The sequence below is a fragment of the Branchiostoma belcheri genome, unplaced genomic scaffold, assembly GCF_001625305.1.
Source record: "Branchiostoma belcheri isolate BF01 breed outbred unplaced genomic scaffold, Haploidv18h27 scaffold106, whole genome shotgun sequence".
Taxonomy (NCBI): Eukaryota; Metazoa; Chordata; class Leptocardii; order Amphioxiformes; family Branchiostomatidae; genus Branchiostoma; species Branchiostoma belcheri.
The window spans coordinates 802,032-824,010 of NW_017802447.1; the positions used below are offsets into that span (position 1 = coordinate 802,032).

At 41.5% G+C, this 21,979-nt stretch overlaps 1 protein-coding gene across 1 annotated transcript in view; it reads right to left on the minus strand.

Annotated features, from left to right (window-relative positions):
* Positions 1-21,979, minus strand: part of LOC109478098 (sushi, von Willebrand factor type A, EGF and pentraxin domain-containing protein 1-like) — a 33,760-nt gene that overhangs the window by 9,560 nt on the left and 2,221 nt on the right. The window contains exons 2-41 of the mRNA XM_019779588.1: positions 21,842-21,893; positions 20,258-20,339; positions 19,377-19,477; positions 18,999-19,166; positions 18,513-18,739; positions 17,858-18,056; positions 17,262-17,437; positions 16,698-16,857; positions 16,372-16,529; positions 15,956-16,088; positions 15,296-15,520; positions 14,920-15,096; positions 14,597-14,791; positions 14,164-14,343; positions 13,765-13,896; positions 13,358-13,552; positions 12,972-13,148; positions 12,309-12,506; positions 11,610-11,792; positions 10,964-11,110; positions 10,690-10,734; positions 10,332-10,459; positions 9,961-10,087; positions 9,313-9,549; positions 8,538-8,762; positions 7,870-8,090; positions 7,446-7,594; positions 6,885-7,048; positions 6,392-6,553; positions 5,869-6,030; positions 5,478-5,642; positions 4,948-5,154; positions 4,650-4,785; positions 4,095-4,309; positions 3,426-3,636; positions 2,801-2,940; positions 2,298-2,425; positions 1,808-2,001; positions 1,388-1,512; positions 714-986 (exon numbers count right to left, since the gene is read on the minus strand). Coding sequence (XP_019635147.1) covers positions 714-986; positions 1,388-1,512; positions 1,808-2,001; positions 2,298-2,425; positions 2,801-2,940; positions 3,426-3,636; positions 4,095-4,309; positions 4,650-4,785; positions 4,948-5,154; positions 5,478-5,642; positions 5,869-6,030; positions 6,392-6,553; positions 6,885-7,048; positions 7,446-7,594; positions 7,870-8,090; positions 8,538-8,762; positions 9,313-9,549; positions 9,961-10,087; positions 10,332-10,459; positions 10,690-10,734; positions 10,964-11,110; positions 11,610-11,792; positions 12,309-12,506; positions 12,972-13,148; positions 13,358-13,552; positions 13,765-13,896; positions 14,164-14,343; positions 14,597-14,791; positions 14,920-15,096; positions 15,296-15,520; positions 15,956-16,088; positions 16,372-16,529; positions 16,698-16,857; positions 17,262-17,437; positions 17,858-18,056; positions 18,513-18,739; positions 18,999-19,166; positions 19,377-19,477; positions 20,258-20,339; positions 21,842-21,893 — 6,679 coding nt within the window. The remainder of the gene's footprint in view (positions 1-713; positions 987-1,387; positions 1,513-1,807; positions 2,002-2,297; positions 2,426-2,800; positions 2,941-3,425; positions 3,637-4,094; positions 4,310-4,649; positions 4,786-4,947; positions 5,155-5,477; positions 5,643-5,868; positions 6,031-6,391; positions 6,554-6,884; positions 7,049-7,445; positions 7,595-7,869; positions 8,091-8,537; positions 8,763-9,312; positions 9,550-9,960; positions 10,088-10,331; positions 10,460-10,689; positions 10,735-10,963; positions 11,111-11,609; positions 11,793-12,308; positions 12,507-12,971; positions 13,149-13,357; positions 13,553-13,764; positions 13,897-14,163; positions 14,344-14,596; positions 14,792-14,919; positions 15,097-15,295; positions 15,521-15,955; positions 16,089-16,371; positions 16,530-16,697; positions 16,858-17,261; positions 17,438-17,857; positions 18,057-18,512; positions 18,740-18,998; positions 19,167-19,376; positions 19,478-20,257; positions 20,340-21,841; positions 21,894-21,979) is intronic.

Genomic DNA, 21,979 nt, shown 5'->3' on the forward strand with positions numbered 1-21,979 from the left:
TCCATTCTGTGTGGCCTTCCACACACCCGTCACCCTGTCCTGTGCTGTACACAGGTGGTGCCACTTTCCATCCACAATAGTAGAGTTGTACATGTAGGTGCCACCAGGCAGCTGTAATCCTGTGCCTGTGAACTGTGCAACTGCTGTTCCTGGCTGACTGGCTCCCCTAAAGACAGTAAGAGGTTTTCGTATAACTGATTGTTGATCTAAAATGCTATTGAATCATCTACATGCCTGATGTCATGACATACATGTATTTGACATCTGTTTCATTAAATTCAGAGTTTCTCATGAGAAACTTACTCATCATAGCCCAGCACAGTCATGACAGCACCGGTCTTCTCCTGCTGCTGTCCAGAGAAGCGGACCCAGCTGCAGGCTGTCCACTCTTGCTGTACCGGTACAGCAGCAGGTGCAATGGTGGTAGCCTCCGCTCCAGAGAACAGCACATCAAAGTCAGCTGACTTCTCTGTGAACAGTTGTATAGTAAAGAAATTTAGCCTCCAAGACTAGTTTTCAAGATTTTCAAGTGAAGCCTTAAAAAAATATTTGTTTTGGTAAAATGCAAGCTGCTGGGCCCAAGGACAACTTATTGTAGATGAGCAAATTTTAATGGTACATGTACTGTAATTGTCCACAATATAACAATAAAATAACACAATACAACTTGTATTTGAAACTTGGCTCTTGTGGCCACCAAGTAGTGTACCAACCTTTGTGGCAAGTTTTGCCATAGTAGAAGTCAGTACAGCGGCACCTAGCTACACCAACACCACCATTGTCCACACACGTCCCGCCATTCCGGCAGACCGTCCCACTGCCAGCACATGACTGAGTGCCGGTCTCACAGTTGGTACCAGTGAAGGGTCCTCGACATTGGCAGGTGTAGCTGTCCCCACTCAAGCCAGGGGTACATTTACCACCGTGCTGACAAGGGTTAGGTCGGCATGAAGATGCTGTGAACTGACACAGTTCTCCATAGAAGCCTACATTTGAGTAGAGAATATACAGTAGAAATATATTTAGATAGTAAGAATAACAGCACTGTCTGCTGAGATGTCATGATTTTGATCTGATTTTCTTTTTTGGACGTAACATCTATGTGAATGTATGCTGGTGGCTGCTCTCTACACAAAACAGACAATAGTAGAATTACTATGAATACACATAAATCCATGGTCATCATAGTATAAGATTAGCCCAACAATCACATACACGTAGTTAAGAATATGATAAAATCTTGTTCAAATTCAACATTTGAGAATCAAGATATAAAGGCTGCTGGAGGGATGTCCTGAAGTTCTGAATTGACAAAAACAGTTAGGACATGGGCATGAGGTAGGCTTAGAAGGTGAATATAGTTGGCAGTGTATCAAATATAACTTACCATCAGGACAGCTACAGTTGTGTCGTCCATTCTGACTGGTACAAGTTCCACCATTCTTACACTGTACAGTCTGACAGTACTGGTACTGCTCTGTACAGGTGACACCTGTCCACCCAACTGCACAGCTGCAGGAAACAAAACACAATTTTACATTTTTAATTTTTACCACAGAAACAGGGCTCAACAGCCACTTGGGATTAAGGATTACTAAAGTCAGCTTAGTGTAGAGTGTATAGTCAGAGGTGACTGTCTTCTATGTCACAACCAATGGAAGAATAGCTCTTCTGGGAGATAGAACTTTAAAATCAAGATCACTTTCCTTTCCTCTAATTGAAAAGTGGGCAAGATACTTGTATATCTGAGAGTGCATGATATGTTTTTTCTCTTAGACTTGCACACTGTTGAAAATGCAAATTTCACCTGCATGTAAATCCAGTGACTAGGTCAATACAGGTGCCGCCATTGCTACACGTCTGTGCCTGACAGTCAGGTATGTTGACGCTGCAGTTGTCACCTGTGTACCCCACAGAACAGTTACAGGTGTAACCATTAATGCCATCAATACAGTTGGAGCCGTACAGGCAGGGGCTGGACTCACACTCATCTATGTCAATCTGAAACAAGGACAATCATGTTGTTTATTTCTTGGTCAACAACTTAACTAGATAACAATCTTGCCAAGAGTTCTTGAAACTAAATTAAGTTTAGTACTGGCCGGTAGATACATTTAAAAGCAAGTAGCAATGGGCATTGTTAGAAAAGAATGATGCCAGAAGATAATAACTGAATAAGATGTATTTAGATATGATAGTTCAACTTATAACATGTTACTGACTTTGGCATTTGAGTAAGGAGTCAAGAGTACTCGACATAGTTAAACTTGTTGAAGCTATAGCGATTCACAACCTACCGAGCAGTTGTCACCTGTATAACCATTGGGACAGTCACAGGTGTAGCTGTTGACACCATCCCTGCAGATGCCACCATTCAGACATGTGGCATTGATGCAGTCATCAACTTCCACATCGCAGAATGTGCCTACAGTAGGTGCATCAAATTATGTGTGATTCAAGTGATCATTGAAATCTGGAATAATTTTATCTGATGAAGACTTCTTTTGAATGCCAGATGGTGTTCACACATCTAAAAATGTAGTTAGTTCCTGCAGTGTTCTTAACAGGGAAACTACTAATTCTAAACTGTTCAATCATAGTTTGAAAAGGACCACATCCAGTTTCTAAAACAACCATCAAGTAGTACAATTAAGAGTATAACTGTCTCACATGCACTTCTCAGCCTCTTGATATTGCACTATTTGATGACTAGAGATGTTGTATCTACATGTCTACATATCTACCTGCTATCTATGTATTGTAGTTGAATCTACATATCTACATGCTATGGAAGACTCACCTGTCCATCCTTCTGTACAGTTACAGCTGTACTGATTCATCCCATCGATGCACCTGGCTCCATTCTGACACGTATTCTCCTCACAGTCATCAACATCTGTTTGACACAGGGACCCACCATAACCAGGCTGGCACTCACATCTAATCATATAAAGATAAAAGAGTCTCCTCAGTAGTGTAAATCTCCTAAAGACCATTGTAGGAATTTCAAGATAGAAGAAATTCAATAGCTTCATGGCAGATTGCAGCTGCGCCAAGGATTAACAGTAGAGTAGTCACTGTGGATTATTCATCATTGATGCAACCATTCACCAAACTACTTGTTTTTTCATTAGTCTATACTATAGTCATTAGTCACACATTGCTCCAAAGAATGGACTTGCACATAGGCATGTTTTACATAATATAGAACATTTTGAATTGTTTGATTTGTTGTTTTGTCATCATCAACTGAGGTGAAGCATGATGTTTTTTCAAGTGGCTTTCAGTACAATGCAGCTTTGCTACAGCTTGACGCATTTATAGCCAACCACACCGGACCACCCTACTCTACTCGATAAGTGTGTGGTTATTATAACACAATAATTCTGTTGTGCTAAGCAAAGATTTTACCATTAATTGCACACCTGAATCCTTGTACAGAGTCCACACAAGTGCCATTGTTCAGACAAGGATTGGGCGTGCAGTCATCTGTGTTGTTCTGACATCTGTCCCCGTACCAGCCAGCCTTACACAAGCACTTGTACCCATCCTTCCCATCGACACACTGTGCCCCATTCTGACAGGGGGATGACAAACACTCATCGATGTCCACTTCACACAACTGCCCATCAAACCCTGTAAGACAAGATTAGGGTGTCTTAGAAGTAGCTAAACAAGATTTAAGGTTAGCAACTTTAGTCATAAACTGTCAATAAAATTTGTACAATGTCATATACAATGTAGCTTCAAGTAGAACAAAAGATGTCAAGTGTTAATATCTTTAAAAAACAACCTTTCCACAACCTTTAAAAAAGATGCACCCGAATATCATTTTCTTAGACTTGGTGAAGTTTTATAATAAAAGTCAGTCAAATCCCAAAGGATATGAAGAAAATGGTACCCATTGCAGTAGTCTGGCATGGCCACTATAGACCGGATTCTATAATAATTTCAGTAGGGAAATACAATCTAAGGAACCATCAAAAGGTACAGTAACACCACCGACAATGGTCTGGAGGGGTCTTATGCATACTATTAGGTGGATACTAGACTCTAGGTTTTACTGCACCAGTTTATCTGGACTCTCAGCTGACCTGTAGTACAGTTACACATGAAGCCTGGTCCAGGCAGGTTCCAACACTGGCCTCCATTCTGACATGGGCTGGACAGACAGGCATCCTGGTCCAGCTGACAGAAACTTCCCCTGAAGCCTTCAGCACACTGACAGGTGTAACCATTCAGCTCATCAGTACAGGTGCCACCGTTCAGGCAGGGGTTGGAGCTGCACTCATCACTCTGCTGCTCACAGCTGAAAATGATTCAAATATGATATCTGTGACAGTCTGTAGGACAACCAAATCATTATTTCCAGTTATGTTATATTCTTTTTATTTATTTCATTTTACAATTTCATGCCCAAAGGCTAATTTCAAGGGAATTCAGACACAATGTACATTATAATGTACTACGGTAAGTAAGACCTATCTGATGTTTCTGTGTACATTACTGAGGTTTGACTTCTTCTTTGAAGGCAAAGGCTAATGAATAGTTTTAATGATAAGTGAGTTTTCTTTTATATATTAAGCAATCATATATAGCTAATGAAACTTTCAAAGAGCAGCTACAATAATCTAGTACCCAGAACTGACCTGATTCCTGTGTATCCTGACACACAGACACACTCCAGACCACCACTTAAATCCCGACACTTTCCACCGTTCTGACAAGGGTTACCTCCAGAACATGCATCCACAAGGTCATCCTCACACCGTAGTCCTCCAAATCCTGTTATAAGAAGGAACAGTCATCATATATAGGACATTATTATGTAATTAGATATCAAATACATTCCTCAAAAGACAGACAAGACGGATTTTCGGTATTCTGAGAAAAAAATCTAGTACAGTAACTATAAAAAAGAAAACACTAATCATTGTTCATGAATACCTGCTGGACAGGTGCAGCTATATCCATTGGTCCTGTCTTGACAGGTCCCACCGTTGTAACAAGGAGAACTTTGACAGAAGGATCGCTGGATCTTACAGTAGTCTCCCAGGTATCCCGATGGACATGTGCACGTGTAGCCATACTTGCGATCCACACAGGATCCACCATTTTGACATGGTTTAGAGGGATTCTCACACCAGTCATAATCTAGTAGAGATAAACCAAGTTGCACAGGTTATATCACAATAATCATAATTGTTTACAGTTGTAACATTACAACTGTTACAGTATCTGTCTAATTGCAAGCACATAGCATGTCCTGTACATTTGTACATGTACAACATTATATAATCATTCAATTATGATGAATTTTGCAACTCATACACCCATGTGTACAACATCACATACAAGTTTTGTAAAACACCACACACATCCACAGATCTAAAGTACTGTACAGTACACAAAACCTAAGTCTTTTAAACACGCATGCATGCATGCACAAACGCTCACACACTCACACACACACACACCTATGCAGTTCTCCAGTGATGTTGCTCCTGCAGCTATAGTGATGTTTCCACCAGGGCATCTCCTACAGGCTGTGGCCCCTTCCATGGGCTGGTAGAAGTTCTTTGGGCAGAGCTGGCAGTGTGGCTGAACTCCCTGGATGGCAAAACTACCAACAGGGCACAGGGCTGAAGATAACGAAACAGATTGAATTTCACAGTTAGATAGCAACATATCCGTTGTGAGGAAGTCTATAAACAGAAAATGAAGAATTTCCCTCAGCTGTCAACTTTTTCATCATCTCAGCATCAGTAATATGTCTCTATAAATTTAAGTCTCTAACTTAAAGATTTGAACAATGACTGATCGTTGACTGGTTCAGCAAAAGTTTTTGGGAAGTTGACTGTTACCCACCGGCGCAGGCATCCCTGCTGTCCTGCCCTGCTTGTGAAGTGGAGGTGCCGTCAGGACAGTCTGTGCAGCGTTCAGTGCCCTTCTGACCGGCGTATGTCCCTCGGGGACAGCTGTTACAGGGAGCAACTCTGGTGGGGGAGTACTGCCCCACTGGACACATGTCTGAAACAGTGGCAGCCAATCCTCCTTAAGTTTATTTCTTTGCTTTTTATGTCAGTCACTTTAGATCATAACCAGTAAAGTACATATATAGTAACACAAGGCATTCATGTGCAAAAACTTTCTCTTTATTTTTCGTTTCTCTTTATTTTTGCCTTCTTTACATTAGAATTCCATACTTACCAGGGATAAATCATTTAGAACACAGATATGGACCACACTGGTCAATAACTCTTGAAAGATAGATTGTACTTGCTCTAATGATTTTTAAAATGTTCTAACGTTATAATCCAACTATACCATATAAAAGTATGAATCTTAACAGCAGTTATTTTCCTACACCACAGAAAGGTGTAATCTGTACCAGTGCAGGCATCCTTGGTCCAGCTGTTCTGGCGGGCTGTCCAGGTGTCAGGTGGGCAGGTGTTACAGCTGACAGCCCGGCTGGCGTTCTGGTATGACCCTGCAGGGCAGCTGATACACGGGCCATTCGGAACAGCCTGGTACGTCCCCGGTGTGCAGGGTACTGAAAAATGAAGTACAGACGTACATCAATAATTTTAATCAGGTTGGGAAAAGACTGTTTAGGAAGGGTTCTTATTCAACAACCAGGCATATTCACATTTGACATTCCAATTAATTATCATCTATCACCTTTTTCAGGGAAACAATGACTGGTTCTGATTCTTACTGCAGTTGGGTGTTGCTGCTGCAATATTACAAATGGGGTCTCAAAATGTAGAGTGTTGTCAGATGGTGACCGGAATGTTCGATGGGCAAACCCTATTGTTGAGTAAAGAGCCTTCTTGTAGTAATACATGAAGTAGAGACAATTGATAGAATACTACAGCACTTACAGCAGAATCCACTGACAGGACTCTCGCCCCTGTTACAGACAGCCATGCTCTCTGAGTCTCCGTCCCTCATGTACTCTGGTGCCACGGCCGGGGCAGCTGTACGGGTCAGGCTGGGACACTGTGTGCCTCCAACACTTCCACTCACAACATTATCCAGCCACGTCCTGGAAAAATTAGCTCTCAGTCAGTATCATAATCAGTACTACATATAACTGTGGTTTCTGTCATTTAGTATTATCATCCAAAGAGACATGGATGGAAAACACCAATGAACATGTCAAAGCACTCAATCGTCATTGCCAGAACACAAGGAAGAAATAGCAGGCAATCAGCTGTTAGACATAAGTTTTTTCTATATCATAATGTTGACTGCATGTACATGTAACCTTTGCAAGACAGGGGACAGATTATAAACTAGACAGTAAGTGAGTTAGTGACGTCACTGAGTTTCATCTTTATTCCTTCACACCTGAAAAACACATTTTTGTACTCATCCCAGAACATGCCAGAAGTACAATTCACACAGGAAAATGTTTACTCGACAATATAACCCCGTCTGACCTGAAGCGGTAAGAGGTGTTAGGTTCAGGCACCTCCGCCCCTGGCACGCCGGCTATCGTGTTCCGCAGGGACGTCAGGCAGGAGATCACGTGATCCTCCAGCGTGCTCGCAGAGTTGGGGCTGACTTGGATGGTGAAATTGATCGTCAGCTGCATTGGACAAACAAAATGATTGAGTTTATTGAGATCCACAATTAGCTAAACAATTTTCATTGTAGCAATTCTTCCTGTGGTCCTTATTGCATAAAACTCCTGACCAATGATATAGCATAAGACAAATTAAAGTTAATCTATCATTAGTATTTATCATTAGCTACAAACCTCTAAAATCTACCCAATTTCTATCCGTTCACTTTCAGTACTATATCATATAATCTATTTTTTTCTAATACGATTATCACATTATTTTAAAGTGCACTACTTACATCTGACTGCTGAACATTCAGACGATGTCCTGTCAGAAGCACAGTGACATCAGGTACGGGGATGTCTCGACATTTCCGCAGTAGAGCTGCCTCTAAGTCAGCGTTGATGTTGTGGTTGCTGACTGATGTCTGGTAATGGCTGGTGCAGGTGGAAGGAATGTTGCCATTGGTTGTTGCCATGGTGACCACGAAGCCCATCTGTTGATCAGCAGCTGTTTTGGCTGGAAAAAGACACAGAATGAAGGTTTTACTGATAGGATTTGGCTTCAATTCAGGATTTCATATATGATTATTCCCTTTATTCGTGTTGACCTACTGCTTTGTCCACAAATCTTCATTTATTTGGTGAACATTCTATAGACATTGCAGTGCCTAACCAAACTAAACTACAGCTAAAACACTGCCACTCTAGTCCAGAATTATTTGTCAGAATTGGACTTGGTGTGTTAAGTAAGAGACATATTCAGAAAAATTTACTTTTGCAGCTGTTGGGACAAGCATATTGTGATGCATTTTTGAAAGACCTGAAAAAGTATAGTTATCTATGGCAACTTGACAAATTGAATATATTTCCGTAGTCTCCCACTGATGTATAACAAACAGAAACCAATTACCTTTTTAACTTGTTAACGTGTCAAGTTGTCAAATATTAAAAATGTTTTCCACACCTGTGCATCCTGGTACATAGCTGGCCGTACGACCTTCTATCTGCCATCCGTTATCTACAGTACAGGTGTAGGTACGTGTTGTTTCTTCAAGGTCTCCCTCTGCAAACGCCATGGGCTGTGGACAGGACACTTCGTACTTGTAGACATTATCTGCCTGTACAAATCCCAGGTAGTTCTTCTGCACTGACTCTGGGACATCCAGGGAATCCTGGGAGCAGGCCGGAGCTGGAAAAGGGATTTTTAATTGATTCTCAACATGTTAAGAGACATTAATCAAGGCGCAGAGAAGCTCGTTTAGCACTAAGGACAGGGCAAGGAGGGTACTTCAGCACAAAGGACAGGGTACAGGGAATGTACTTCAGCACTAAGGACAGGTATGGGAAGATACATCAGCATTCCAAGGAAAGGGTACAGGGAAGGTATTTCAGCACTAAGGACAGGGCAATGAGGGTACTTCAGCACCAAGGACTGGGTACAGGGAAGGGCCTTCAGCACTAAAGACAGGTATGGGGAAGATACATCAGCATTCCAAGGAAAGGGCACACGGAAGGTACTTCAGCACTAAGGACAGAGGCCAGGGAAGGTCCTTTAGCACTAAGGATAAGGTACAAGTAAAGTAGATCATCACTGAGGACAAGGGGCATGGAGGGTATTTCAGCACCAAGGATGGGGGAAAGGAAGAGCTTTTGGAACTAAGGACAGGGGGAAGGGAGCTGGCAACCTAACCCGCATTGGCTGCAATGTCCCTAAGGTCCACTGTAAACAATGCATGTACCTCTGGCTTGGACAGTGAAGACACAGGAGGCTGAGTTGTTGCTCGTGTCGTACGCTGTAGCCTTCACCTGCACTGCTTCTCCAAACCCGATCACACCCCCAGCAGCAGGATGGTATGTGACTCTGGCAACTTGGACATTGTCGGAGGCAACAGCAGCAGGGTATGTCAGCGTTGTGGACGATCCATTGGAGGGGATGACATGATTTGCTGGGCAATCAATTGTTGGTGGCACAATGTCTGAAAGGAAAATAAATCGCAATTGGTGAACTGTCAATTTGAGCATGGAAAGCATAGCAATATCCTTAGACTAGTGACTTGTTAATATATTTGTCAGGGAAGAAACTAGAACCTGGTAGAACTCTCAATTTTACCAGTAGAAATCCAAACTCTGATTGGGACATGTATATGGATTTCCACCATTCCACTGGATCAGAGTTTCTACCCTATATACATAATACATATTCAATTCTTTACCATCATAATCTAAAAGCATATGGATTATCTTTCATGGCACCTTTTGTAAAACAAGCTCCATCTTCACCATATCAAACAAAACTATGTAATACAAAATACCTTGTGAGGGAAGATCTTGAAAAAGATGTTTCAGTGTAAAAAGGATATTAATAAGTGACAATAAAGTTTGCTTACCATTGATGACCAGGTCAATCGCACACACACTTGTCCTGTTAGATGTGTCCATGGCCTTGAACATCAGGACATCAGTGTCATTTGGGAGAAGGTCAATGCCAAAGAAACCAGGTGGGTCTGAAATAACCTGTAAAATCAAAACACATTCATCAACATGTTTTATTATAATTCAGAATCCGGTCTGGTCTTCTATTCAATTAATTTTGCCTTGCCTGACTCATAGCAACCCGAATCTCAACTAATGGTTAAAAAACAAGGTTTAATTGTTCAAAAGTGACTCTTTTTTCAATAATAATAATGAAAATTTTACATGACGTATCAATGGAAAACAATACATTTATCTTCAATTATCTGACAGAATCACTTGGTACCTGTATCTGTTCTCCTGAGTTATCTGTGGCATTAGGCTGGTAAAAAACTGTGGGCAGAAAACCATTTGGTCCCAGGTCTACACTCAGCTGTTGTGGACAGGATTCTCCAAAGTCTGGCGGCTCCACATCTGGAAGATACATTGTAGGTCATAGAATCTTGAATATCAGAAATTAAAAAAATAAACTAACCTTAGATCTAATGCAATTTCTACTTCACTTGCACCCATAGTGAACTGAATATAATGTTTTACAAATATAATCATGTGGGTACAGACCTCTGAACCATTTGTCCACAAGTCATCATTAATCTTTCATACATATATAGTAACATGTGTGACTTATTTTAATCAAAACTTACCAACACATTCAGGTATGGTGTCATTGAATGCTGGATCCACAGCACCTAAACAAACAGATCATGCGAGAAAAGTTAAGGACCTGTTTTACACCAGGGTGGAGTGAGGAAAGTCATATAAAGGACACAACATCAGCCAGAAATGAAGGGAATTAAACCCATGACCTCTCAATCTGGCGTCTGGTTGCCTTAGCCACTTTGCCATTTGATGTCACAACTAGAAAAGCTAGAAAAGCCTCCACCTTATTGCAGACAATAATCAAAAGTTATTTTTTACCATCTGGAATACTGCAGGTCAGTCCTCTGGAGTGTGAGGGTCCATAGCCTGTTCTGTTGCAGCTGAAAGTCAGCACAGTTCCGACATCATAGTTGTTTGTGTCCTGCTGTCCCCCAGCAGGAGTGCCTGGATCTGGACATGATGTGGCTGAAAATACAGTCAACTCTATATTAGTCGTACTTACATGTAAGAATAAAAAGTATAAAAGATCTAAACATCATCAACTGTATCCATGAAATGATTTTATCAGGTTGGTAGAGCCTGTACACAAACTTTAAGGTTCTTTAATAAACAATAAGTCGTTTTCACATCCCACATTTCTAAGGGCAACAATGAATGTACAGGTCTGCTTCATACTGTAGCTAGGTGTCCCTGATGAAATATTACAAATGTGGTCCCAAACATAGTGTGCTGTCACAGAATAAGTACCAGTCATTGAAGGGGATAGATGGTCACCAAAATGTCATACTTGTAAACCATTGTTGCTGAATGAAGAACCATCTTATACAATCATCAATTAACTGTAGCAAGGAACAGAACTTGCCTCCAATGGTGCCATGTCCAAATCTAATGCCTTTCCAGAATTAGCATATTTTGCCATGACCACTATCAGTTAAATCAAATCATCACATGAAGAGATGCTTACGGATACAGCGTGTGGCAGCGCCGCTCCACCTGCTATTGGCCTGACAGACGTGCAGCTGGTCTCCCTGCACCTGGAAGCCCGGCAGACAGGTGACTGTCCACACGCTGCCGTAGGTGGTGTTGGTGCTGCTGGTGTTCACTAACACTCCGCCAGGGGGGAGGGGGAGACTCTGACAGTCAACCACTGCATTCATTAATAATATAGGGTGGAATAGAACAGGAATATAGGATTAATTATTGTTGGTTATTGAAAACACCATCATGTTATGTTGCTCATCTGTGTTGGTAGAATCCATAGTTATAGAGTTCAAGCTTTGTTCAAACACAAGAATAAGGTGAGTTTCCTTCTTCTGTTGAAACAACGCTTGAACTCTATAACTCATTTATTTCATTTATTTCGAAGCCTACCATGTTATGTGTTGTGTGCATGGGATCATAATAAATTATGAAAGATTTGGATTTCTGACAGAAGTCAATGAAAAGCAAATTTGGTACAATCATGTTATTTACATACTGTTTGCACTGGATAATATTGGAAAAAAATTCAGATTTCAGGAGTCAATGTTATTACATTTAATATGAATGGCACATGGCACACTAAATTGTTGTATGGCACAATTACAAGAGTGTCTCTCATAACAGAGGAGCATACAAACAGTTTCTAGTATCATGACAGGTTCTATTGAAAGTCACAACTTACATTGACAAGTGGGCTGCAGCCCAGTCCACCCATATGTGACATTGTCCCTGGCACCGATGTTGTCACAGAATCTGATACCACTGCCCACCAGGAGAAAGCCTTCATCACACATGTAGGTTACATTGCTCCTGTAGGCAGGACGCACTGGAGCACTCACTGTGCCATTCACGATAGTGTCTGGCATTGGGCAAAGGGCAACTGCAACAGTACATGTACAACAGGGCAATCAGAGGTGGCAGACTTCACCCCCTTACTTATACTGCTCCATAAACAAAAATAACACAATGCTGCATATTTGAAATCACACTTAAACTTTAGGCTGCTTTGGCACCAAATTAGTATAAGGTTACGCAGCAGGAAGAAAACACACACAATTCTGCATGCATTTTGTATATAATTTGGGAATGGTACAATTTTACAAACACAAACACACACTCTCTCTCACACACAAGCATAGTATGTTACACAAACAGAGCTCCCTTTACTTACTACATCATATTCATAGTAGTTTGTTGATGCTATCTATGAGAATTGAGTATTCTTCAATTTTTCAGATTTGCAAATCTTAAGCTCTGTACATGGACATGTGATAATTGTTGTTAAATACAAATTATTTTAAAGATCTGCATATAAACATCAGGGAAAAGGTTTAAGTGAACAAACCATTGCACATGGGAAGGTCACCCTCTGTCTCCACCCCACAGGTGAAGGTTGGATCTCCAGTCATCATGAAACCTTTCTCACAGTGGTTAGTGATGTTGTCACCATACACATACGAGCCGGATTTGAAATCATTGTAGAAACCGTTGGTCAGATTGGGCAATGGTCCACATGGAACAGCTGGAAAGGATATTATACATACAACGTTAGATCTATCAATGGTTGATTGAGTTTCTAAAGCAGATTTTTGGGGAAATTAGGAAAGGAGTGATGGCAGTAGAAAAAGGACGAAAATACATCAACCAATACAGCATTTTTGTTTTAATTTGTGTATGCATGTCCAATGCTTGTCTGCATCAGTTTAAGTATTTGATGAAAACGTGACTCACAAACACAGCTCTGGTTGAATCTCAGCACATCTGTTACACCATATCCAGTTTCTCCGTCCCTGACATTGACTCCGTACTGCCCGTTGAAGGTGAACAGCTGATAACCAGGTCTGGTGCAGGTGCAGTTGTATCCTCCAGCAAAGTTGGTGCAAGTATCACTACAGCCTCCATTGTTCATAGCACATTCATCCATATCTGTGCAAAAATTGCAACAAAAGGTTTAAGCAAAACTCACACCTTTGTCAATTTCTTAAACCTTTAACTATTACATGAACACTTTGGAAAACCAAATACTCCTTGGAATTCTGTTGATCAACAAATAAAAATGCCTTTTTGACAGATTTTGACAATTTCCAGACTACTGTATACTATTAGTAACTGCTATATGCATAATAAAGACAACCTACCAACACACATCCTGTCCATTGGTTGGTCCTTGAAGTATCCAGGTAGGCAATTGCACCAGTAGCCTCCTTCTGTGTTCACACACACTGTGTTGTCACTGCACTGGTGACTGCCATCTGCACACTCATCTATATCTGTTTAACAACAAATGTTGAACATGAGAAAATAAAATCAGAATGTAGCGTGTAGTGATCCCAACCTAGCTGTTGGTAATCTAAAGCCTGGATTGTGGGCAACTAGTGGAGGTTTTTCCAGAATGATGGGCACATGTACTGATTCGCCATCCTCTTTGAAAATGTGAAAATGATGCTCTTGGACTATCTAAAAACAATATGCATTACTAGACTAAGTGACATGACAGAAATATCTGTTTTCATATGATATAAGAAAGATGTAGAAACCTGTGCAGTTGACAGAACTTCCAACAAAGAAGCCATCATTCTGACATGTCAGGTTGAGGTTATCTGTGGAGTTGAGACTGTATCCAGCGGAACAGTTGAAGAGGACAGTGTCACCACTGTAATACTCATCCATAGGGTTGACATCCAGGTTCTCTATAGCTGGCATGGCACATTTTCTTCCTGTAGAATGGGTTTAAGTTTGTATTACAAAATCTTAGTTCTCAATGTCACAGAAGATTAAACTGGGAAAACTAACTTTGAGCCAAGCACTTTTCAGATGATTGAAACGTTCAGTTTTCATTTTTATTTCTATCATTCTTGCATAAATAAAATTTTAGAAGATTTCTGAATAATGAAATAATAAGATTATTAATCATAGATATACTGAAGATCCTGGTAGTAAGTACAAACTGTCACTGCTACATGTACTTACTTTTACACTGTGGTGCAGAGCCTTTGCTGTGCCTCCAAATGCCAAGTTGACAGAAGGACTCGTCTGTACCATCAGGCTCAAACCCAGGATCACATTCCACCCTGACTACAGCACCATTAGAGAACTGGTCCCCTCGTTGGTCTCCCCTCACCACCATTAATGTACCATCCCTGACACTGTGCACACAGGCAGGGGCTGTGGGAGGAGCCATAGCAGCATGTTATGTGTAGCTATGAATAACACAACAGCACAATCAAATTGCTTTGGTCTTAAGAAAGAGTTTTAACTCCCCAAATCACTGCATAGATGTATGAAAAACCTACCCTGGCATAGAGGAGGCTGTGACCACTCTCCATTCTCCTGACAGGTGATATTGTTGTCACCGATTAGCATCAACTCAGCAGAGAAGCATGTGTAAGTCACAGAGCTCTTCAGCAGTGTCCCTCCATTCTTCACGTAGTACCCCTGAGGTATGACAGGGGGCTCTCCACAATCAAGTGCTGTGTAAAAAAAAACAGACATTAGGTAATGCATATACATTGTCAATGCATCTCAAAATGTAATAACATCCAAGTTTCAAGCAATTTTTTTTAATACTCAATATATGTCAAAATTATTGCAGTTGTAACATTAATCAGAATCAGACTTCTAGCTTCTTTAACCTAACATTTCAAACAAATAGACTTGGTCGCTCCTTACGTTTACAGAAGTTATCTGGTATGGCCATGTCCATCAGTTTGGCAGTCCCAACCTCCTTCCATGCTCCACCACTACTGCACTGCAGTGTGAGGGACCCATTGAAGTAGTCTGACACATATCCATCGCTGCATCTCAACTCAGCCGTGGCACCATACTCTGTGTTGCTCCCTATGATGGTCACAGGTGCTTCACTGCTTGTCAGTAGTGTTTGGGGATCAGGGCAATCTGGGAAAGAAAGGTATTTGATGATTTGATAAACTTAGCTGTACAATTCTTGAGGAAGAAATTGGGTGGACATTATACACTGTTGCTGTCTCTGTCCCTGGTGCTGAACTACCATCACACACTGTCCCTGGTACTGAACTACCATCACACACTGTCCTTGGTGCTGAACTACCATCACACACTGTCCCTGGTGCTGAACTACCATCGCACACTGCCCCTGGTACTGAACTACCATTACACACTATCCCTGGTGCTGAACTACCATCACACACTGTCCCTGGTGCTGAACTACCATCACACACTGCCCCTGGTACTGAACTATAATTACATGCTGCCCCTGTTTCTAAATTGTAACGGCATACTGTTTCTGATGCTGAATTACAAACACAATTACAGTTTTCCATACATACAAACAACAAATTTGTTTATCCTTACCCACAGAAATGGTGGCCATCAGTGGGTTCCCTGCACTGATGTAGTTGATACGGAAGGAACCATCTTCAGCCCGGATGGAGGGGGGCAGGTTGTTGTTGTCATAGTTGACGGCAGCACTATCTCCAGCTCTTACCTGCAAAATTATCAATTCCACATTGGGACAGAGAATTCTGTACAAGAAGTCCTAAAGACAGCATACAACTCCACTGACTCAACTTGAAAGTCTAGTTTGTGTTGGTAACACTAGAAGTCATTCTGTAACAGGTTTGAGCTGTAATTTCCAAATATGTATCGTAATTTTTGACTGTTCAACTAACCCTAAACCCTTTAAAAGACTGGAGTTGATTGGGTAAGTCCAACTTTTGGTGTTGAAAATTACAACTGTTTCAGAACCCCACTAATAAATGTATACTTACCTGAAGTACATCTCCTTCATCAATTCCTTCTGGAGACAGCAGTAAGGGCTGGCTCTGACTGGACTGAACTGTGTATGTGCAGTCAACACCTGACTTGTACGGGTCTGTCCCAATGCTGATTTGGCCATAGACAACATCAGACAGGGTAGCCTGGCAGCCTAGAACCACAGAATATTACTGTTGATTAGTTCATTCAAGATACTTCAGGACTTCAATGGACTACTACACTGCTACTATATGCTACTAGTATAAGTCCTACACTAAATCTTGGGGTTGGAAATGAAAAACAGTAAGCATTTTTCTGGTATTATTCATTACAAACAAACCTGTGATAGCCTTGGCTGTTAGTCCTGGCTGTTCTGTGACTTCATCAGAGGTGACCATCTTGACGGCCATCTTGTTACTGGTGCTGGTGACAATCCCAGAGACATGGCCTGCACCAAACTTTCCCAGGGAAGGGGCCACTGCTGATTCTCCAGCAAAAACCTGAAAAGAAACAAACATGTCATACATTGAGATGGAAGCAGGATGGTGCTTGGAGCAACTGGATGTTTAATCCACAGGTTGGGCATTGAACCCACACTGCACTGATAGCATGGCTCTTTAATCTCTATATCTTGATAGAGATATGATCCTCAAGGCAAGGGTTTCATCAGTTGAATTCAGGAATCATGTCAGAATATACATGTATTCTGGGATGGAACAAGGAGTCTATGATAATGATGTTAGATGTTTCAAAGAACTGTAATTTTCTTAGTTCTTGGCAAGTTGCTTACTCTCAAAATCCCTTTAACACATGATTCCTCAAGACTTAAACTTGCACTAAATAATGACCACAATGAGTGAGGGCATTAACAATCCATCCATTTTAAATGCAGACTGTTCCTTACTTCCACATAGCTGCCCTGTCCTGCCAGCCGGCCTTTCTGCAGCACGAGAGTGATGACATCACCACCTGGTGCAGACAGGACCCAGTCACAGTCCAGCCCTGGGGCAGCGGGGAAGTCGATGTCTACATCTGAGCCAGTGGACACACTCAGCTGCCCTCCACAGCCTGAAACTTCAACTACAGATAGAACAGGACAAAAGACTGTCTCATCAAGTGTACTTAAACTTGAAGACAAGTCTTGATCATAATGGGATGCCCAGATTTAGTGAAGCATTTTTGCAGTTACTGTCATTATAAAGATGATATCCATATGTGCATCGGTATAGCCTTAGAAAAAATTAGGGCCAACATTTCAACTGTTCTTGGCGTTAGGAAGAGCATCCAGCCGTAAAAATTTTGCTTCAAAAAAAGACTTGTACTTGGTGCAAGCACGTCTAACCCCCGGTTGGGGCAAAATGATGTTAAATTCGGTTAAAAAAAAAAATTTCAAGGGTAGTTCAGTAGGGGTAAGTTTGCCAACTTGCATTGTTTATGTAAAAGCCACTAATTTAGTACAGTTGATACATGATGCAGGCTGAGGTACAAAATGTAACTTACAAGCTTGCCAGTCCAGCCAGAATCCTTTTGCTGCTCCATTCCAGTCAGTACGTAATCTAACCAGAGCAATGTTAGAGGAGACAATGATGCTGTCTGGGCTGGAGGTGTCACCACTGAACAGCTGGGATGTCTCCTCTTGGAATGGTTGGCTTGAGACTGTCAGGGTGTCAAATTCATCCTCAATCTCAAAGTCCTTGAACTGGGGATGGTAGAAAGGTTGGTTTTGTCAACGTACAGTAACCAGTATCTTGACACCATTGCATTACTCTAGCAATACTGCATACTGATTGGTCTGGAAGAGGGCAACATGGTAGCAATGTGGTATTGTGGTTAGCATTGTTACTTGGGGACCTAAAGGTTCTGGGTTCAAATCCCTGGCAGGCCCTACTGTTGTGTCCTTGGCAAGACACATTACACCGAGCCTGGCTTTGGTTAGGGACATCCTCTAGGATGGGATGCAAAGCTAGAACCTCCAACTTTGAGGGGAGTCACACCTCAAGCACATTAAAGATCCCACCACACTTCCCGGTATGAGTGACTCAAACCTTACTATTTGGTCTTACCCATGCTTACACTTACTGTAGAAAACTGGTGTGTTACACCTTAAGTAAGTTTACTAGTAAACCATCCAAACAAACAAACATATAGAACGTACTGTCAAGTTTAGGCGTTGTCCTTCATCAGTCTGAATAATCCAGAGGCAGTCTAATGAAGTGTTATACTCCTGTGGGTACCCAGGACTCTGGATGGTCCCTGAACTCCCTGTCAGAGTCCCCCCACAGTCGGCACAGTTCACTTCATCTGTGCCATCCTCACAGTCAGCTGCACCATCGCACCTGGCTGCAGCTGGGATGCACCTGCCACTCACACACCTGAACTGGCCTACAGGTGCAGAATTATGGCATTGTGAAATTCTCCACAAACTCACTGGCAGGTAGATATCTATCACAATTCTAAAAGAGTGTGACTGTGTAGAAGAGTTTAAAGCATTGATCAAGTTGCACCTCTTATTCTCTGGATACAAGCTATGATAATCATTTTAAGAAAACATACCAAAATTTCCCTTGATTCTGACTGGTTTACACTAAAACAGCTTTTCTATGACAATGTCTATAACACTGCATTCCAAGTTGTGACTTACCTTCCAAACAAGCGTCAGCTTTACACACACCAAGCAAGGATGTCTGGCATGGCCTGGTGTACCACTGAGCTTCCTGTATGTTAACACTGGTGCAGGACAGGTTAGGGTCAGGCTGGTTAGGTGCCCACTGTCCTGCATACCTGCTGTCACTGTTGTCTAACTTGTATCCTACAAAATTCAGAACGTTCACTGTTACATAGACATAAATACTGTTGTCTCATCATTAAGATGAACAGTTAACTTTTGTATTCACTAATATAAATTTAATGGAATATATTGTGCAATGATTGTCTCTGTTTGACATAAAAGAAACTTGTAAACAAACTAAACAAGTTGACAACTAGAGTGCATTTGCTACACTAATTCAGAGGCACCTACCAATCCAAACGTCTGTTACATCTGCTCTTGCCTGACTTGCCAAATTGCTTATAAAGCTGGTTTCTCCATAGCCTTGTAAATCTGCCAACCTTGCACCATACCTGGAACATAGGACAGAACACAAACTTGGCCTGCAAATAATGTATTGTATGCCACATATTGAATTCTCTTGGTTTTGTAGGATCACTCTGTATATGTACTGATTGATAGTCTATTGTACAGTATAGAGTCTGATATAGTGTAGTATGATGCTGACTGTGTTCCCTGTCCCTGGTGCTGATTGTGTTTCCCTGTCCCTGGTGCTGATTGTGTTTCCCTGTTCCTGGTGCTGACTGTGTTTCCCTGTCTCTGGTGCTGACTGTGTTTCCCTGTCCCTGACTGTATTTCTCTGTCCCTGGTGCTGACTGTGTTTCCCTGTCCCAGGTGCTGAGTGTGTTTCCCTGTCCCTGGTGCTGACTGTGTTTCCCTGTCCCTGGTGCTGATTGCATTTCCCTGTCCTTGGTGCTGATTGTGTTTCCCTGTCCCTGGTGCTGATTGTGTATCCCTGTCCCTGGTGCTGACTGTGTTTCCCTGTCCCTGGTGCTGACTGTGTTTCCCTGTCCCTGGTGCTGACTGTGTTTCCCTGTCCCTGGTGCTGACTGTGTTTCCCTGTCACTGGTGCTGACTGTGTTTTCCTGTCCCTGGTGCTGTTTGTATTTCCCTGTCCCTGGTGCTGATTGTATTTCCCTGTCCCTGGATCTAACTTATACGATAGAGTTAAAGTTATAAGAGCTTTTGTAGTACAGAGTTTAGTCATTCTGATACATGTACATGTATACTGGTCCTTCCTCATAGTAAGAAGCAATTGTTTTGATACATATCCCAATTACTTTAGTTCTTACCTTGCACAAGCACCTTGTGCCTTATTCCTAGATAGAGTAATGTTCAACAGACGATAGCAGGAGCCTGTGTTGTAGGTCCAACCTGCAACAAAACATAGCAGCACATCATAGATTCATCATTACATTGCAAACTGTACATGTACTGCCAACTTTACATTGATAAAATTTTAAGTAAAACCCCCTTGTTGGATAAATTATAAAAGTTGACAACAGATGAGCTAAGAAAAGTTGACAACAGATGAGCTAACATTGAAATATAAATCCAAATACCATATGTTCTTTGACAGACCAGGGAGACAATGCACCTGTAGTGTAAACCTACATTGCATGAATTGTACGAAATGTGTTTTTTTTTCTGGGGGGAGGGGAGCAAAATAACTAAAATATTAATGAGAAAGACTTTCCTGAAATATCCCAGTTATTTCCTCACACCTTAAGCATTCTCAGTAATTAGGTAGAACTCTACATGGTGATGCATTTCTTACTAAATATTTTGTCCTAAATGACCCGAAATGTAAGTTAATTTGCCTCTTAGTGCTAGTTACCCTAGGGCTATCTCTTTGCAATAACCTCTGACTAGTAGGTTTAGTGGGCTACTAAGGACGCATGTATTACAGCAATACAGATAAACCAGTAAATGAAATATAAATAAACACTGAGGCCATGCATAGGTGTGGCATTGTTCATTACTTCATACACAGGTGTGTCCCAGTAACGCTTCAATCTATCATGACCTGCATTACTTATCTCATCAATAATGCAAGACCTCCCCATGGATGCTGTCTCACTGGCTTGGCTTAATGTGATAAATTGTATCTCGTCACTTTCAAGAACTGAAGGGTGTTATTATATTTTTCTGCTGTGTTTTGTTCCTTAACATGCCTGTAGCCGGAGGGAGGGGGTCATTTGTGCATGTCTCTGATTTTGCCTTTGAAATCCTCTAAAAAAATGCAGGAAATGCCATTTCAGAAGGTTCAATTTTCAAAACTTTCTGGGGGCATGTTCCCCTAGGAACCTCGTGCCTTTGTCATTTGCCTCTCACCTACGATGCTCTCTGGTCCCTCGGACAGTGGGAAGAACCCCCCAACAAAAATCCTGTCTAGGGGTATGCTTCGGTTAAAAGGGGATTCATGCATGTAGAGATGTATCTTCACCTATTGTGTGGGACTACTATGTATAATCCCACCAAAATTTTCAAGATCCAGCTATTCGGGAAAACAAATTCATTCCACACATGCTATCACATAAAAGGGTCAATTGTTGCTTTCTTGCTTACACAATGACATAGCCTTACCATTATAGATAATAAAGGGTGGTACCATGTGTAATCAAGTGGAGAAATGCAATGGCTGTCCTTGAATAGGCTGACAGATAGGCCTGATGATAGACTCAGTAAAAGGTTTTTAAGTGGTACCTGTGATTGGCTGCTAATGCAAATATGTCTGTAGAATCTTTTGTGGATATCATGCATCTTGACACTGAAGCAACCAAAAAGCTGAAAAAATTGAGTAGTGTATTATAGGGTTTGGGATTTTTTTAAATATAAATATAATGTTATAAGTTATACAAATAAAATACACCTACCCGCAGGACAGTTATACTTGGCAACATTAGGATCTGGCAGGCTTGGAAATTCCTGGAAAAAAGGATGATTATGTAAGTTTATGTAAGTATAAGGTCTAGTCCAAGGTTCTAAAAAAAAGCCGCCAGCCCCTGCCCCCC